At 30.5% G+C, this 19,856-nt stretch overlaps 1 protein-coding gene across 1 annotated transcript; it reads right to left on the bottom strand.

Moving 5' to 3' along the window:
* Positions 1-4,824: 4,824 nt before the first annotated feature.
* Positions 4,825-19,680, bottom strand: LOC134697468 (phosphotriesterase-related protein-like). Its single transcript, XM_063559752.1, has 8 exons — positions 19,570-19,680; positions 15,715-15,877; positions 13,650-13,722; positions 9,044-9,155; positions 7,749-7,901; positions 7,266-7,430; positions 6,128-6,345; positions 4,825-5,089 (listed from the first exon to the last, which is right to left on the bottom strand). Exons 1-8 carry the CDS (start codon positions 19,583-19,585, stop codon positions 4,958-4,960), a joined length of 1,032 nt encoding a protein of 343 aa, XP_063415822.1. The 5' UTR covers positions 19,586-19,680; the 3' UTR covers positions 4,825-4,957.
* Positions 19,681-19,856: the final 176 nt, after the last annotated feature.

Here is a 19,856-nt window from a genome sequence, read left to right as displayed (position 1 = left end):
ATGTTACTCTTATGGAAAAACTGGGCTGTTATATTTGTAACTGTTTTGAATTAAGGAGATCAGGTATGAACACTGACACTAGTCAAGTAAATTATTTGAGAATAAATACATATATACATGTATGATGTAATTTTTATTATTCTTTTATTCACAATATATATGTTTTAGCTTGATTCTGACCAATACTTAGTTATATTCCAAATATATATGTATATGCCTCTTTTATTGTTGTTGTTACCAATTATGTAAATCAATTGTATCTGATTTTATGCACTTTATGGGCGCTGTAATTTTGGAAATAGAAATATTCCATTCTATTCTATTCATAGATACACATTATTTCATTTCCAGTTGAGGACTCCATTATGGGCAAAGTAATTTGTTATATCTAGATAAAAATCATGATATATGTAATACAAAAGAAACAGTTCAAATATAGAATATAAAATGAGTAAATGTTATAACCATATTTATATAAACGTCATGATGCCTCTTTATTTTTGTTTTCGGTCACAAGTAAAGGACTTGACGAAAAAAACTACTTTACATTGAAAATTTCCGGGTGGCTATTTGATTATAATACATCCACACAACAACAACGCATATGTGCGATATTTTAATTCTCGATCTTTTATGCTTGATAGAAAGTAAGAATATTTTTTTTATACTCGGTTATAATTTTTTTCAAAATTATTTTACAGTAGTAATTTAGTATACTATTAAATTTTCAATATTCCCATCCTTTGAAACTCTAGATTAATTCTGTTTAAAAAAATCTGTGTATTGTAATACCAGAGACATATAATCTGTGGCATAATGTCACATGAACACACACACGACAGGTTTTAAAAGCTTAATTCGAGATCTAGAGTAATCTATTCTTTTTATTTTTATTCAGATCTATGTTTTCGGGACCAGAATCGCTTTGCTGAAGATATGATTTCCGATATGCATAGTGATATAAAGGTAGGAGACTTCGCTGAGTTCGTGTTATCAACTTGCATAGAGGAATAATGTGTTGTTAATTTTTTCAGTATGGGCTGTAAATTCTTCAAATTCTAGAAGAATAATAAGCAGACCTGAAGCATTCGACTATCATTACAACGAATTTTGGGGTTTTATACTCTGACAAGAGAGGCGAAAGATACCAAAGGGACATTCAAACTCATAAGTCAACAATTAACTGACAACGTCATTGCCAAAAAGATTATGAAAAACGTTAAACAAAACACAACATAACATAGAAAACTAAAGACTAGGCAACACAAACTCGGATCCACCAAAAACTGAAGATGATAACAGGTGTCCCGGAAAAATAATTAAGCAGATCCTGCTCAACATGTGGCACCATCGTGTTTCTCATGTTATTACAAAACCCGGTAATAAGTTTACTTCGAAAGGTATCATTTGGGGAAAAGGGGAAAGGATTGTATTTCCGATATTTGGAAAGAGGGGCGAAAGATACCGGAGGGACAGTGAAACTCATCGAAAATAAACTGACAATGTCATGACTAAAAGAAACAAAAACAAAAAAATATTGGTACACTAGACACAACATAGAAAACTAAAGACTAAGCAACACAAACTCCACCACAACCTGGGATCTCAGGTGCTCCGGAAGGGTAAGCAGATCCAGCTCCAAATCTGACATCCGTCATGTTGCTCATGTAAAACCGGTAAATATAAGAATTGGGTAGGTCACATTCGTGAAATGGGAACGGTATTGTATAGTTACGACATAAGAAACATATCCGATATCATTTGTGAAACGGTCAACCAACTCGTGATGGCGTCCTTAAAATTAACACAGGGATGATTTCAACTTCACCGTTTAAAACTCTTTATTATATAGCTTCCTTGTGAGCAGCAACCCTCTTTCAAGGAAATCATGATAGGAAATATAGGCCCGGGAATACGTACCGTATCAATTGGGAGATACATGTATATACTCCGTATGCAGGCGTTGTATGTTGCTACATAAATGGAAATTTCGCAATTAGAAAGCTGAAATCATCAGTTTCGTTTTCAACCGACCCTAATTGTTAATTTTTAGGTGCAAGTCAAGATATGAGGAAAACTTAGCTGTATCTGGTTGTATCATTTATCTTTAGTTCGATGGGATAGATGTGTTCATCATTGTCACAAAATTTTGAATTATTTATTTAGTGGGAGAACATTATCTATTTAGCGGAAAGTAAAGTTAAAGGATAATGCTAACTTCTTTTATTTCTTTCTAAGTCAGCCTCATAATAATAAAGAAACAAGTCGGCAAGAAGATGGGCACAATTAGTGCCCATGGGAATGCCGAATGTTTGTTGAGAAACACGACCTCCGAACGTAACAAAAATGTTGTCAATCAAGATAAAAAGCATCTAGCTAATGTCAGTTTCGGAGAATGTTTTGTTTGAATAAGAGGTATTCTTTACAAAGTAAGATTTATCCCTACCATCCCCAAGACAGGGTACTTGTATATTGACCATTCCTTTTTTTTTTATGAAACAAAACAATACCAACTCTTTCAATTTGTCTTTTAGTTTGAAATGGGGACTACTTGTGTTAAGTGTAGAAAAGTCAAATGGTTTTAATACTATTGCAAGAAGAAAGAGTCTTAGATTGTATGTACTCCTAAAAGATATTTAGATTTTTGTTTTAGTATCCACATCTGATTCACGCCACCTCTAAACAGTTTCACAGGAACTTTGAAGCCCCCCTTTGATAGCTGATAAAATAGATGGTAATAATTCGTGGAGCACTTGGAAGAACCAGCAATATACCGTTGTTTGTAAGAATACTTAGGTAATTTCTGTATCTAATACAGTGATGGAAGATCCAGTTCGTCATCTTCGTTTGAAATTCGCAAGGGACATATCACAGACCTAAGATTTCCTCTTTAATAAGTGTTGTGAGGGTATATGTTCGATTTTCAAAGTGATTTGTTTATATCAGCCAACATCCTTTTGGAAGTAATAAGTAAAACACTTAGTCTAATGTGAAGAAGGAATGCTATAGTGTCAACTTTGCATTTCCCCGTTGGTACTACACTGAAACATCCCTTGAAAATTAAAGATTTCCAAGAACATACGGACTTTCTCAGCAGCACAACAATACAACATACAAGATCATTGTAATTACAAAACAGCTTCCTTGTGGCATCAGCTGTTCTCTTTTTCTCTTTCAGACTCTCTTCTCTCTAATTCTGATTTATTTTCTTCACTTAAACTTAATAATATATTTTTTACACTTATGCATGGTGTCTATACGATATCAATTAGCCATTGCCTAAAAAACGAGCTCCCTACAAAAATATTTTTACAACAGTCATTTTCATGTTTTTCCATTCTTTTTATACTTTTAAAAGGACTTTAAACTGGTACTACAATGTGCTTGCATGATAAAACTTGTTAATAACAAAGTATTTCCTGTTAATGACATCTTTATACTAAATCCATTGGATGTTGGATATCTATTGATTGATATTTTAGTCTTAGATGCAGGATTTTTTTATTAGCTGTTATTGGTTTCAACCTGTTGTATATAACTGTGAGTACTCTCAGATTTGTACTTAGTCTTTTATATTGTTGTTGCAGGGATGTACAAGTATCTGGTCACGTCCACTTAATGTTTTTGTCACATGTATTTCTGCTTTGTTTCCATCTAATGAGTTAACTGATTTTTATAGTATTTTCTTATGTTGTACTATTACAACTTTGTCCCATGTTAGGGGAGGGTTGGCACACCATAAAAATAGTAAAACCCCACCACATTCTGTATGTGTCTGTCCCAAGTCAGAAGCCTGTACATAGTTCAATGGTTGTCAATTTTTTGCTGTAAATTATATTTTTGTTTGTCATTAAATCGTAAAGCGTTGTCTCATTTACTAGCATACCACATCTGATTATTCTTTATACATGTATAACATTTGAGTATCTTTTATCCTGTTTAATGTAAATATGTCCCACCTTTATGAAGAGGTTTAGTGTTGAAATATGTCTAAAGTGGCAACCCTCATCTCAGTTTTTTTTTTTGTCAGTGTGTTCCTGTCTCATTTACCAACATCTCCTTTTATTCATAAATAAAGAAACTGACAAAACATTTTATCTCAATAGTTCTGAATATTTTAGAGACAAAATTTAATACAAAACCCATATAACATACAGTTTTTCAGCATTGATTCAATCATTTTTTTTTAAACTGTTTGAGTTTTTTTACATCGTTAAAAAAATAAAATATTCAAAAATAAGAATTAAAACATGTTTTTATTTTATTTTATTTTGAAGAATTTGTATTTTGATAACAAAAGATCTCTTTACAATTAATTTGAAATCCAAACTTTTTACAAGTTAAAAAGATGTCAATTAGGTAATGTGACTAGAATGAAAACTAATCCTGCAAGAATTCTATTCAAAATTCTTTGATTGGAAATTTAAATAAAAGTAATTTCTATGGTAGAGTTATCAAAGATACCAGGATTTTAATTTTGTACACCCGACGTGAGTTTAATTTACATAAAACTCATCAGTGACGCTCATATCAAAATATTTGTAAAGCCAAACGAGTACAAAGTTGAAGAGCATTGAGGATCCAAAATTCCAAAAAAGTGTGCCAAATACGGCTAAGGTAATCTATGCCTGGGATTAGAAAATCCTTAGTTTTTCGAAAAATTCAAAGTTTTGTATACAGGAAATTTATAAAAATGACCACATTATTGATATTCATGTAAACACAGAAATGTATACTACTGGGCTGATGGTAGAGCACCTTTCATTTGTATTGTAGAAAATGCTTCTGGAAGTGATATTTGTTTTTGAGTATTTATAGAACTCAGACTTTAACAATGATTTATTTTTTTAACTTGAATTACTTTATTTGATTATTTCCATGTCTGATTAATATAAAATTCTTAGTACAGAATCATTTCTAATGAACTGTACTTCTAGCCTTTTTTTTTTTTTTTTTTTCAATAAGCCAACCATTTTTGTGGATTGACTTTTGTTATTTTATCTATCTGTTCCTGTGATATGCCTCTCTTTAACATCTTTGGAATAATGTTTAGTAGGATGTGTGAAAATCCATGACCACCATATTTCATCTGAAACATAAAAAAAATAAAATTAGACAAACAAATTTAATCTTTTAATTTCTGAAGGCTTTTCCTGAAAAGGTTTGCCTTTATTTTATTCCCTGAAACATCTCTAGAATATAATCCATGATTAAAGTCTCTTTTTTTTTTTATTGATTTTGTATTTCTGATCTTTTTGTTTTGAATTGCTTTTCTTTATCTCATATTATTTTTGTCTCAAACTTTAAAAATCATTATTAAAGGGCAATTATCCTTTTAAGGAGTTGACTGACAATTATAGCTGTGTTGACCTATTTGTAAATATTGTCTTATTGACTTTTTGTTCACAGTTTCTCTCTATCTACCTTAGTTTTCACCTCCAAATTTTATATCTTTTTCATAATAGTGGAGATAATTCAGAAAGTTTACATATTTTGTTAGGTAGCAAAAAAAACATAAAAGATTTTTTTTAATGTATGCTATTTACACCACATTTTTAATTGGATATTTGCAATTTTGTATTGCTATATCATTTTTACTATGTGGCCATCTTCATTAAAACAATACATGAAAGAGTTCTGATGTCTGCAGGGATTAAAAGGAAAGTTAAAACTATCTGCAGTAGATGGTATTTTTTTGTGATACATTTATGTATGAGGAGAGTTGGTGGAAAACTTTACGCCAGAATTACCATCCTCTTTTTTCTCAGTTGTGAAATTATCAGATATGACTTATCAACATATTTTTGCATGTAATTTGTTACAAGACAAGTACCACTAGTGTTTTAAATCTAAATCACTGAGTGACACCCTTACATTTGGATTGTACGTCTATATGTCTTTACATCATTATCTATTAAGCAATGGTGTTTTCTGTACTTATGATTTTCATTGCCCCTTTAGTATAATATCTTGAATACTTTTAAATATGGTGTTGTTGGTAAAGTGTTGAACAAATGGATACAACTTTTGAAGAAGTTTAATTAAGGTTGCTTCATATTCAAGCTAATATTTACATGCTTTCTTGCTTATATATGATATACCTACTAACATCCTAATGATAACTTACCATTCTATGTTTTGTGTGAATGTCCTGAGAAATGGTAATTTTATCTTCATACCCGCTATTGATGAGGGAATTTATTGACTTGATTCTAATTGCATCCCCAGGCATATCCACTGACTCTTTTTGTTGATAATGAGTTAACTCAATACCAAAAAGATCAAACTCACAATAACAACCAAGAGCTGCAAATTCAATTAATTTATCTTCACTCAGAAAAGTTCCTAGATGAAGAAAAAGATAAAGCAGATGATTTTATCAAAGCAATATTTGCGTAAAGCGATAATTTTTCTGTATTTTTTAACCATTACCATTCAATGGCTAATTTGCTAGTCTCTGATTCAAGTCTAGTTTTTTTTGGTAATACTGTTTCATTATTCTCAGAGGTTAGCTCTTTGATAGTGATTTAACAAGAATGTGTCCACAGTACACGGATGCCCCACTCGCATTATCATTTTCCATGTTCAATGGACTGTGAAATTGGGTAAAAAATCTAATTTGGCCTTTAAAGTAAAAAGATCAACCAAAAGGGAACATGTGTACTAAGTTTCAAGTTGATTGGACTTTAACTTCATTGAAAACTACCTTGACCAAAAACTTTAACCTGAAACTCACTCTTTTAATTTCTATGTTCAGTGGACCATGAAAATGGGGTCAAAAGATTATATTTTGTTTTAAAATAAGAAAGATCATATCATAAGGAACATGTGTACAAAGTTTCAAGTTGATTGGACTTTTGCTTCTTCAAAAACTACCTTGACCAAAAACTTTAACCTGAAATGGGATGGAGGGACGCACAGACCAGAAAACATAATGCCCCTCTACTATCGTAGATGGGGCATAAAAATTCAGGCATTTTCCATCAACATATAACGACTATTTCTTATGCAGATGGAAGGTAAAATTTAAACCATATCTGAAAAAAGGTAATTTTGAAGGGAGTTGGTTGACATTCAAGTAGATACATTAAATCTCATAGAGCAACTTTTCAAAAATCTAGATAGCTCCATGTTTTATTAAAAGGCCATATGTTAAAAGTACATATACAATGTACTTTTTTCTCTAAATAAACTTAAATGAAGAGTTATCTCATTGGCACCCATATCAAATCTTCTTATATCTAAATAGGTAAGTAAGAACATACTGTCAAGATGTGACATGATAAGTTTGTCTACTTTCCCTCCAGCCTCCTGGTACACTCTAACGATCTCTGATGGAGCCTTGTCATCACGGCCAGGATGTATAATAACTGGACAACCAATATCAACATTCACCTGTGCTGCTGCTTGTAATGCACGTTTCTCACTCGCTGAAATGAAAATCATAAAGTATGTTCTTAGATAGTAAATTTAAATGATAAAGCTTTATATAATACCATTATTTAAATTATTATCATACATCATACTTGGGAATAAACTGAAACACAGGACTATGAATTAGAAATACCAGCTGACACATCTGTACAACTATTCACAATGCATGCAATATTCAAGTTAATATCAAGGGTAAATTCTAAAGGCTTATTTTTTCTCTCTGTTATTCATATTGAGAAGCCAATCACATTTGCTCACTCTTCTCATAAATTTGATATGCAGATCCCATATAAAATATTCATCAAACAACTTACGTAAAAGGGGCCAACTACATCCCACCTCTCCTATCACCCCACATTTGATACCAGAACCATCACAACCATCTTGTAACTCTCTCTTCATATGTGCTGCCATATTCTCTACTGTTAACTTTACTGTTTCTGGTCGAGAAGATTCTACGTAATACCCTAAAAAAAGAAAGAAAATTTCTCACATACAGTATATTCACATTTTTTATAGACTTTAGACAAAAACCATTGATAATCTATAAATACTATTAACCTAGTCACGTAAAAACACAACCAAACTGAATATTGTTTGCATATATGAACATTTTCTTTTTGTACAGAAAATCATGTTTTTGTATTTAGAGAATTTATCACACTTTCTTGTGTTACATCATAATCATATAATTACGTTAGATGTAAGTTTCATTATAATACGTTATTCTGATTGGCTAACATGTTATTCCGTAAACAATTGCATCAGACAATAACATTTATCATGCATGATGACACGAGGTCCCACAAAAAAGTGCACAGGTGAATTAAATAAAACTGGATAAAAATCGTGTTTTCATGATTTTAGCTAAAAAAAATGTAATTATAAGTATTGAATACTTCTTTTTGAAACTTTATAGGGTTGTAAAAGCGTTGACCGTGCGTACATTTTGAGAATGAAGCGCTTCTGCGCCTCATACAAAATGTACTTCGGTCAACGCTTTTACCACCCAATAAATTTACAAAAAGAAGCATTCAATTCTTAAATAAAAATTGGCGTTAATGGAAAATCTTTAGTTGTTTCTGTTTAACTTATTCCCAGCTTTAATAGAATTTGTACAGTTTAGACATTGACAAATTTAAGAAAGACACTTTTGACCATGAGTTGAACACCAGCATATATCTCTTGTCACAATAGAAAGAATGATTGAAAAAATGACCCAGTTAGTGGATATGTCCAACTCAGGAGCAATGAGTTACTTTGCATCTTATTCGTCTGTTGCCAAAACGACTTTTTTTAACTATGAATACTATACCTGTTCCAGCTACTATGTTGACACCTGTTTTCTCTGAAACCTGTTTTAGAAAGTTTATATCTCTACTTATACCAAGATTAGTATTGTCAATACTATACCTGTTCCAGCTACTATGTTGACACCTGTTTTCTCTGAAGCCTGTTTTAGAAAGTTTATATCTCTACTTATACCAAGATTAGTATTGTCAATACTATACCTGTTCCAGCTACTATGTTGACATCTGTTTTGTCTGAAGCCTGTTTTAGAAAGTTTATATCTCTTCTTATACCAAGATTAGTATTGTCAATACTATACCTGTTCCAGCTACTATGTTGACACCTGTTTTCTCTGAAGCCTGTTTTAGAAAGTTTATATCTCTACTTATACCAAGATTAGTATTGTCTACCATTGTACCACCTCCATACTTCTGTAAAATAAATACATACCATCCATTATCAATGTAGCACATGTATAAAAAGTTGAAAAAATCCTCAACTGTGTCACAATTTTCTATAATATGAACATCATTATGCAATTGAAAAGTGAAAAATTGGGTAGAGTGTTTAAAAAAAAATCAAACTTAATAACTATATTTATGATTGCTATGCAGTTATGAACAGGTATGGTCCTGCAATATGATGATGTTTATTGCATTAGGTCATGATTTTCTCAGTTTATTACATTAGGTCATGCTTTTCTCAGTTTATTACATTAGGTCATGCTTTTCTCAGTTTATTACATTAGGTCATGCTTTTCTCAGTTTATTACATTAGGTCATGCTTTTCTCAGTTTATTACATTAGGTCATGCTTTTCTCAGTTTATTACATTAGGTCATGCTTTTCTCAGTTTATTACATTAGGTCATGCTTTTCTCAGTTTATTACATTAGGTCATGCTTTTCTCAGTTTATTACATTAGGTCATGCTTTTCTCAGTTTATTACATTAGGTCATGCTTTTCTCAGTTTATTACATTAGGTCATGCTTTTCTCAGTTTATTACATTAGGTCATGCTTTTCTCAGTTTATTACATTAGGTCATGCTTTTCTCAGTTTATTACATTAGGTCATGCATGCTTTTCTCAGTTTATTACATTAGGTCATGCTTTTCTCAGTTTATTACATTAGGTCATGCTTTTCTCAGTTTATTACATTAGGTCATGCTTTTCTCAGTTTATTACATTAGGTCATGCTTTTCTCAGTTTATTACATTAGGTCATGCTTTTCTCAGTTTATTACATTAGGTCATGCTTTTCTCAGTTTATTACATTAGGTCATGCTTTTCTCAGTTTATTACATTAGGTCATGATTTTCTCAGTTTATTACATTAGGTCATGATTTTCTCAGTTTATTACATTAGGTCATGCTTTTCTCAGTTTATTACATTAGGTCATGCTTTTCTCAGTTTATTACATTAGGTCATGCTTTTCTCAGTTTATTACATTAGGTCATGCTTTTCTCAGTTTATTACATTAGGTCATGCTTTTCTCAGTTTATTACATTAGGTCATGCTTTTCTCAGTTTATTACATTAGGTCATGCTTTTCTCAGTTTATTACATTAGGTCATGCTTTTCTCAGTTTATTACATTAGGTCATGCTTTTCTCAGTTTATTACATTAGGTCATGCTTTTCTCAGTTTATTACATTAGGTCATGCTTTTCTCAGTTTATTACATTAGGTCATGCTTTTCTCAGTTTATTACATTAGGTCATGCTTTTCTCAGTTTATTACATTAGGTCATGCTTTTCTCAGTTTATTGCATTAGGTCATGCTTTTCTCAGTTTATTACATTAGGTCATGCTTTTCTCAGTTTATTACATTAGGTCATGCATGCTTTTCTCAGTTTATTACATTAGGTCATGCTTTTCTCAGTTTATTACATTAGGTCATGCTTTTCTCAGTTTATTACATTAGATCATGCTTTTCTCAGTTTATTACATTAGGTCATGCTTTTCTCAGTTTATTACATTAGGTCATGCTTTTCTCAGTTTATTACATTAGGTCATGCTTTTCTCAGTTTGTTACATTAGGTCATGCTTTTCTCAGTTTATTACATTAGGTCATGCTTTTCTCAGTTTATTACATTAGGTCATGCTTTTCTCAGTTTGTTACATTAGGTCATGCTTTTCTCAGTTTGTTACATTAGGTCATGCTTTTCTCAGTTTATTGCATTAGGTCATGCTTTTCTCAGTTTATTACATTAGGTCATGCTTTTCTCAGTTTATTACATTAGGTCATGCTTTTCTCAGTTTATTACATTAGGTCATGCTTTTCTCAGTTTATTACATTAGGTCATGCTTTTCTCAGTTTATTACATTAGGTCATGCTTTTCTCAGTTTATTACATTAGGTCATGCTTTTCTCAGTTTATTGCATTAGGTCATGCTTTTCTCAGTTTATTACATTAGGTCATGCTTTTCTCAGTTTATTACATTAGGTCATGCTTTTCTCAGTTTATTACATTAGGTCATGCTTTTCTCAGTTTATTACATTAGGTCATGCTTTTCTCAGTTTATTACATTAGGTCATGCTTTTCTCAGTTTATTACATTAGGTCATGCTTTTCTCAGTTTATTACATTAGGTCATGCTTTTCTCAGTTTATTTCATTTTTACACTAAATCTTAATGACATGTACAGATTGATATTTAAGTCCGAGAAAATTTGGTCTTCCAGAAAGTGAGAGTTCCCTTAGATCATAAATATATTTATTTTGTTAGCTGTTTACTTTTAAGTCAGAAGCCTGTTATTCAGTGGTACTATTATTATTATTATTATTATTATAATTATTGTTACAATTTTTCTATAGCGCTAAATCTAAAACAATATTACTCAAAGCGCTTTATATACCAACTTCACCTGCATATGGAATATACATTTCCCAACTTATTAGGTATTCAAGAGCTTGCAGCTCCTATTCAGACTTTGTACAACGTCACCAGTGTCTGAGCAGAAAGTTAATGAACCAGGGGTATGTCAAAGAACGTCTCATCTTTTTTCTAAAAAAGTTCATCGGAAGATACCCAGAACTTGTTGATAAATATTCCGTATCAACTTCACAAATAATACAAGATGGTCTTGAAGTATAGATTTTGCGTACTGACGTTGGTTATCATCTTAATAATGCGTTATAATATTATTTTATTAGTCTTTATTAATATTGCTTGTAAATTTTTGAGATATTCTTTTCAATTGACTCTGTGGTTATATAAAAACATCATGCTTTGAACGACAAAATTATTTCATTTACTTAAATTACTCTTACTTATGGATTTTGACATACTATGAATGATAAAATTATTTCATTCAATAAAATACTTTATATTTCTGTTAAGTCTGTTTTTTATTTTATACATTTGACGTGATACTGTACGTATGTATCCCGTCATACTTTGAACCACACCTTATTTATTTAATATTATTACATTTACTGTTGAGTCTGTTGTTTGTTATATCAACTTTACGTGACTATGCATGTATGTAAACCTTCATACTTTGAACGACAAAATTATTTTTATGTCTACCTGTGCGAATTTCAAACGCGCAATTTTACACCAGCAATGAAAACATTCTATTCTTTCCGGGTAGACTTTATATAGATAAATTAAGTGGTATAAGAAAAGCAAAATGAGTATATTAAATTTGATGTATGCCTTTTTGTGCTTCTTCGTTTACATTTGTTGTTTTTATAGTGTTGCAAGTATGTTTGTTTTGTTCATACTTTTAACGACAAAATTATTTTTATGTCTACCTGTACGAATTTCAAACGCGCATTTTTATACCAGCAATGAAAACCTTCTTTCCTTTACGGGTGGACTTTATATACATACATTAAGTGGTACAAGAAAAGCAAAATGAGTATGTTAAATTTGATGTATGCCTTTTTGTGATTCTTCGTTACATTTGTTGTTTTTATAGTGATGCAAGTATGTTTGTTTTGTTCATACTTTTAACGACAAAATTATTTTTATGTCTACCTGTACGAATTTCAAACACGCATTTTTACACCAGTAATGAAAACATTCTTTCCTTTACGGGTAGACTTTATATACATTAATTAAGTGGTACAAGAAAAGCAAAATGAGTATGTTAAATTTGATGTATGCCTTTTTGTGATTCTTCGATTCATTTGTTGTTTTTATAGTGATATTAAGATGATAACACAATATTGACTGCTGTACCCCTATTTTTGACATTTTTACTCTTTGAGTATGTTTGTTTTGTTCATACATCGTTGACAATGTAATGGAATTTGATGCGACTGTCATACAAGTGAGAGGTTTAGCTAGCTATAAAACCTGGTTCAATCCACCATTTTCTACATTAGAAAATGCCTGTACCAAGTCAGGAATATGACAGTTGTTATCCATTCGTTTGATGTGTTTGGACTTTTGATTTTGCCTTTTGATTTTGGATTTTCCTTTTTGAATTTTCCTCGGAGTTCGGTATTTTTGTGTTTTTACTTTTTACATCACATGTTAAACGAAATATACACACAGACAGTGATAAAAATATAAAACACGAACACACAAAATAAATATTTAAGTGTTAAAACTTTTTTAGATAAAAGGATTAATTATCTGATTATGTGGAAATTTTACAAAAAAAAAGTGGAATATATATATATATCAATGAATCAAAATAAAATTATACTGAATAAAGTAGTCATTTGTTTTTTCCACTAATTTTTTTCGCATAAATGAGAATGTTTGTTTCCTCTTTAGAAATGTTTGCTAGGGCCTTATTAGCTTCCTCCCTGTATAAGATTGCTAATTGTGGAAAGAGGTGACATATAATTCCATTTTCTCTGTTTGTTCATAGGTGGATAACTGTCTCATTGGTATTCTTTTTTCCTTTTGTTAGACAGGAATGACTAGTATTGTCTGAAATGATACACAGCCACCTTTCCTTTTAATTGTACTTTACCTTAAAAAACTTTAATTCTTCTACGACAGCTTCATGTTCTTCACACTGTTGTAAATTAGGGATATTACTGTATCTATAAAACACAAAATGAATATTATCTATCTAAAAAACACCAAATGAATATTATCTATCTAAAAAACACCAAATGAATATTATCTATCTATAAAACACCAAATGAATATTATCTATCTATAAAACACCAAATGAATATTATCTATCTAAAAAACACCAAATGAATATTATCTATCTAAAAAACACCAAATGAATATTATCTATCTAAAAAACACCAAATGAATATTATCTATCTAAAAAACATCAAATGAATATTATCTATCTAAAAAACACCAAATGAATATTATCTATCTAAAAAACACCAAATGAATATTATCTATCTATAAAACATCAAATGAATATTATCTATCTAAAAAACACCAAATGAATATTATCTATCTAAAAAACACCAAATGAATATTATCTATCTATAAAACATCAAATGAATATTATCTATCTAAAAAACACCAAATGAATATTATCTATCTAAAAAACATCAAATGAATATTATCTATCTAAAAAACACCAAATGAATATTATCTATCTAAAAAACATCAAATGAATATTATCTATCTAAAAAACACCAAATGAATATTATCTATCTAAAAAACACCAAATGAATATTATCTATCTAAAAAACACCAAATGAATATTATCTATCTAAAAAACACCAAATGAATATTATCTATCTAAAAAACACCAAATGAATATTATCTATCTAAAAAACACCAAATGAATATTATCTATCTAAAAAACATCAAATGAATATTATCTATCTAAAAAACACCAAATGAATATTATCTATCTAAAAAACACCAAATGAATATTATCTATCTAAAAAACACCAAATGAATATTATCTATCTAAAAAACACCAAATGAATATTATCTATCTAAAAAACACCAAATGAATCAAGACATTAGGACCAGCATTTATTACCATGTTTGTCAAACCAATGAAATTTTGGTTGCTATTTTTTTCAGGACACCAAATTTGAGCTTCCTGTAATATGGCATCTATGTTTATTTGTGCATTCCTCATCTTATATATGTTTTCACATACATCACTCATTGACTTAGTTTTTTGTGCAATACTCAAATACTTTTGGCACAGGACAATAGAAATCAGACAGATGACTTATGTTAAGCAAGGAAAATCTCTGAGATATTTTGCCCTATTAAGCTCATATATAATTAATTGTAGATTACATAAACATTTTCTTATCTTTGTTTCAATAAGTTTTGACGTGAATGTAAAACATTTTCACATGTGAACATTGACCTTTGTATTCAACCTATTGAAAATATCCATGTTTATTAAGAATTTTCTCACTGTGTTGAAAACCCATTGGTCAATAGTGGCCTTCAGCCATGTCAGCTGTTTTCTGTCTTTTGGTCATGTTGTTATCTCTTTGACACATTCCTCACTTCTATTTTCGATTTTATAACTGAACTTCAGCAAAACCTTGTATATTAAAAAGGTACACATGTAAACATAATCTTCTAAAATGTATTATTAAACATATTGAGGTTGATTAATTATTGCTTAGGATTTAGGTAGAGTGGTTACAGAATATTAGAGAACCTGTACAACATCAGAAGCAAACGTCCATATAAATGAATCCATGAAGATTGTAAGATTATTATGCCAATTTTATAACTGAAGATAAAAGCAGAAGATTTATAACAGAAAAAAATATGTTCATCAAAAGTTCTTATGGTGCAGATTTTCTGTCTTTAAGGTCTTCCTCGTTCATTGAAGATCAGAAACAAAATACATTTATATTAGTCTTACTGTTGTATGTACTTGCATATGGTTTATTCTTGTTAATTTAATTTGAAATGCATAGAATATATGAAAAAAAATACATAAAAAATGCAGGTAAATATTTTCAACTTCAGTAAAATATTAAACATTCATTTTTCAATTCATGCAATTATTACATTTCCAATTACCCTAACCTTCATCATGTTCACATCTGATTAATAATAGGGTGAAACCTTAAAATCCATACGGATTCTGATTTATCCACCACAAAGTATCCATGGCAACAGCTGCATTCTCATAATCCTTAAATCGTTCATCTTTATTTTTGACACCTAATGCCCCAGCAGCAATAGAGAGATGTTCATGTGGAAGAACCAGTCCTGCTGAGCTGGGATCTATTGGTCCTAGAACTAAAATAAAAACAAACAAGACTTCAAAAACTAATATCCCATTAAGTTTATGTGATGGTCATTTGCAAAATATATAGGAAGTACTTAAATATTGATGTACGAGTATTCAACTGAAGACTTTTTAAATAACATAAATGAAAGATGCCTATTGACAATATTGCACATTTAATATTACAAATATATAAAAACCTTATGGCTGATCTGTTGGTAAAAGTTTCAAATGGCAACACCACAATACTATGTCTGGCCTACCCACCACCAAGTTAAAATCTATCACAGCGGCAGTTTGTCTCATCCATCTCATCCAATTATAAGCCAAGGATGCTATCCTAGCTGGGTGCTCAATTTAAAGCACAAGTAGCTTTGTAGTCCAGTCAAACTAAGATTTAACCTCAAACTAAGATTCAACTTCAAACTAAGATTTAACCTCAAACTAAGATTTAACCTCAAACTAATTGCAACAGAAAATGTTTTAGTTCTAATCTATAGCATTATGATGTTTATACATGTTATATAAACAGAAAAAAAGGCCTATAAAATCTTATTTGAGGGGGACTCAAAATCAGCATTTTCAATTTCCTATAGAAATTAACATTGGAAGGGGAGATAACTCTTGCAAAAATTAGTCTTTTTTGGTCAGTTTTTTGTTGTTTTTCTTGAAATTTATGTAAAGTATGATACTTTGATGAGGTTATTAGTTTGTATTTGACTAAATCATATAATCTTCTGCTCATGAAAGGTACAAAACCGAAGTGTTATGGGAAGTTTTATTTTTTTTGTGCATTTGTCATTAAAGAAATTGCAAATTTGAAGCTTTGTAACCATTTTGAAAAAATAAGGTAAACATTTGTTATTGTTTATATCTGTATATTATATTTTTTCAGAAACTTAATTATCGAAAGAAACTTTAAACCACAAAAAGAAGAATACATGCTTAATTATTTTTATTAAATTTGAGATTCTTTAACTTGACATATTGAAAAATTCAATAAATGGTCAACTAATGTATTACGAAATCTAGATTATAGCTTGATAAAAGATATGAAAACACCTTATTAGTTGTTTGTTATACTCTAAAGACTGATAAAAAATCAAGAATCAATACATTCTGATGAAACGATGCGGTAAGCTTATAATTTTGTATCAATTTTCGTTGATACTTCTGCCTTTTTTGCAAGAGTTATTTCCCTTTTCAATGCAAATCTCCATAGGAATTTTAAATGGTGATATTTTTAGTCTTCCTCAAGTTAGATTTTATGGGACTTTTTTTTCTGTGTATTGTAATGTTTATTGGTCGTTATGGTTATAAATCTAGAGAATCTTGTATTATATATGCATATTTTATACAGAAAGAAGCGTTGTGTGGATTCAGACGTTTGGGGGGACATTAGTGGCAGGGTCGAAAGTAATAGGGGTGATCATAAGGGACTCTCTATGCTCCGTAAGGGTAACATTTAGAGAACACCCCTATCAAGTAAATAGTGGTATCTACCACGGGTATATAAGAGAGTGAGAAACAGCACTTGAGGCTGTCAGTTGGCTGTCGATGAGCTGTCATCTTTCAACCGTGCGTACGTTGGATATATCAAGTGCTAGAAGAGCCTTGATATTCAGAGGACATTTTGTACTGAGTACAAAGTGGACGTACAGGTTGATAGGATTGACATTTCAGACTGTCCCACTGGGAGAACAAGTTGTACCAGTCCACACTGTCAAGTAGTGACAGATTGTCCCATTGGGAGGACAAGTTGTACCAGCCGGCACTGTCTCGAAATAACAGACTGTCCCATCCTGAGGACAGGCTGCACTAGCACACGCTGTCTGATTAACATGATTAAGACAAACTGTACCAGCCATACTGTCTTTTAGTGACACATCGTCCCATCTTGAGGACAGGCTGTTTTATTGTATTATATTTGTATATATAATTGTCCAATGGTACTTTATATCGGCAACCAGTCAATGTGTATATTTTAGTTCATTGTGCATAACATAGATAGTTGTAGTTTTTAGTATTACCGTATTGTTTGTGGACAACTTGGATCCAAGTATTTACTTGAACGGACGTTTGAGATATAAACGCCTGGTTACACGTTACATATTTGTATATTTGGGGTATATTGCTAAAGTTTAAACTTAAAAATCTTCTGTTGCAATTACTTTCTGGTTGAGGTCAAATTTATGCTAGAATGACTGAGCTATTGAAGTAATTTAATGCCTAATTCACTATTATACATGTGCAGGGAACTGTTTCATCACCATACTACATTTGTACTATATATAATTTGACACCATTGAAGACAGACATTTAATTTCGTCAATAATTCACTAATACTTTCAATCTGATGCCATTTTGATGTTGTTGGCCAGATGTTGGCCCAACATGTTCTTACCAACAGTTATTTAAGTAGTGTGCCGAATGATATTCGACTTGCATTATCCATGGGTTTGGTGTAAGACCTTCTGACTGAAACTTACTGTATTTGAATTAACCTTAAGTTATCTAGAGAAATTGTATATATAGATTGTGTTTGAAGAGCATTGAGGACGTAGTAAAAAATCAAATGATAAAGTCTTACAAAATAGGATCATGTTAAACCGTCTGTGACGAGAGCTAGAACATTTTTAGTATTTTGAATAATTCAAAAGCTTTTAAAACAGTATTTATAAAAAAAATATCATCGATATTCCATAACAATATTGAAATATAATTAAGCCAACATTGTGCTAACAATATGCCAATGTATTAACTACTTATCTCCCTGTTTTATACCACAGATTTATTAACTTTTTTTTAGATATTGTTACAAAGTGTGAACCAAAAAATGTGCTCTTCGTTCTCTTTATCTAATATTTTTAAATCTGTGTAGTCATTTAAATGAATTAATCTCAATGATTGAATAAATGTATGCACAAACAAAAAATACTGAAAACCAGCCCAAACAAACAAATAAAATTTAAATATAGTTTCTTTTTCCCCCCCTGTGTTATCATACATTAGACAGTAGAAAATGAACTGATAAAACAATGAATAGCGTAAGTACACTCATTTAATTAAACAAGACTTAAATGCAAAGATAGGTATAAGAGAAATATATTATTGTTCTAAAACACAAGGAAAAGTAATATCATAATACGACAGGGTAAACGTAATACTTGCTGTTATACATAATAAATGATAAAATACCATGTTAATAAATGTTTCATTTTTTTTTCTATCAATATTAACTTTCTTGTCGCAAAAATTGTTTTCTTTTGCATACTCTTTTAAAAATTTTTTGAAATACGTAATTTTAATTTAAAAAAAATAATGTTTTCTTAGTTTCTTGTCGCTTCTTGTCGCTAAAATAATCCTTCTTGTCGCTAATTAGTGAGACTGTAATAAATTGGGGGTTTCTTCAAAAGGAAACCTTATTATTAGCCATGAACAGACGAAATTCAACATCAACGGAATTTTATATGAATATTTACAAATGCAATAATTTTCCTCATACCTTACTAAAAAATATAATTGCATAGAGATTTAAGGTTTCTCACTCCATATTTTGGCTTGTAACAAACAACTTGACCATTTTTTCTTACACTGTAAGTAACAGTTTGCTTTTCACCTGCCCCGCCCCCTTCTTTGCAAAAAACTAACTGGAAAGAATATATGATGCAAATGTTGATATATTGTTATAAAAGGTAGCTACCAGTCTGAATGTTCATGTTTTCCTCTAAATAACCTTTCAACCAAAAGAAAATATTTGTTAGGACTTAGTTTCCTCCAGGCGCCTGGTTTCAAGGGACACAAGTCTAGTTTCTCCCTTTACCCTCTTTTATTGTCGCAAAATCGAAATGTGGTAGAGAAAATTATTGAAACTATTTTTTATATTAATACTAAAGAAAGTTTCAAAATTCAATTTTCATTATAGAATAAGATTAAACAGGTTGATTATTTATATTATTAAAACTTGAAGATTGTCGCAATTAAAAAAAT

The sequence above is a fragment of the Mytilus trossulus genome, chromosome 1 (genome assembly GCF_036588685.1).
Source record: "Mytilus trossulus isolate FHL-02 chromosome 1, PNRI_Mtr1.1.1.hap1, whole genome shotgun sequence".
Lineage (NCBI taxonomy): Eukaryota > Metazoa > Mollusca > Bivalvia > Mytilida > Mytilidae > Mytilus > Mytilus trossulus.
This window is presented reverse-complemented; position numbering and strand designations above follow the sequence as displayed.

Excerpts from the sequence above, each read along its gene's own strand:
- LOC134697468 (XM_063559752.1), bottom strand. Across the intron at positions 9,156-13,649 it reads AAGAATTAAAGTTTTTTAAG|AAGTATGGAGGTGGTACAAT; the intron begins GTAAAGTACAAT and ends TTTATTTTACAG. Across the intron at positions 5,090-6,127 it reads TTCACACAAAACATAGAATG|ATGAAATATGGTGGTCATGG; the intron begins GTAAGTTATCAT and ends TTTATGTTTCAG.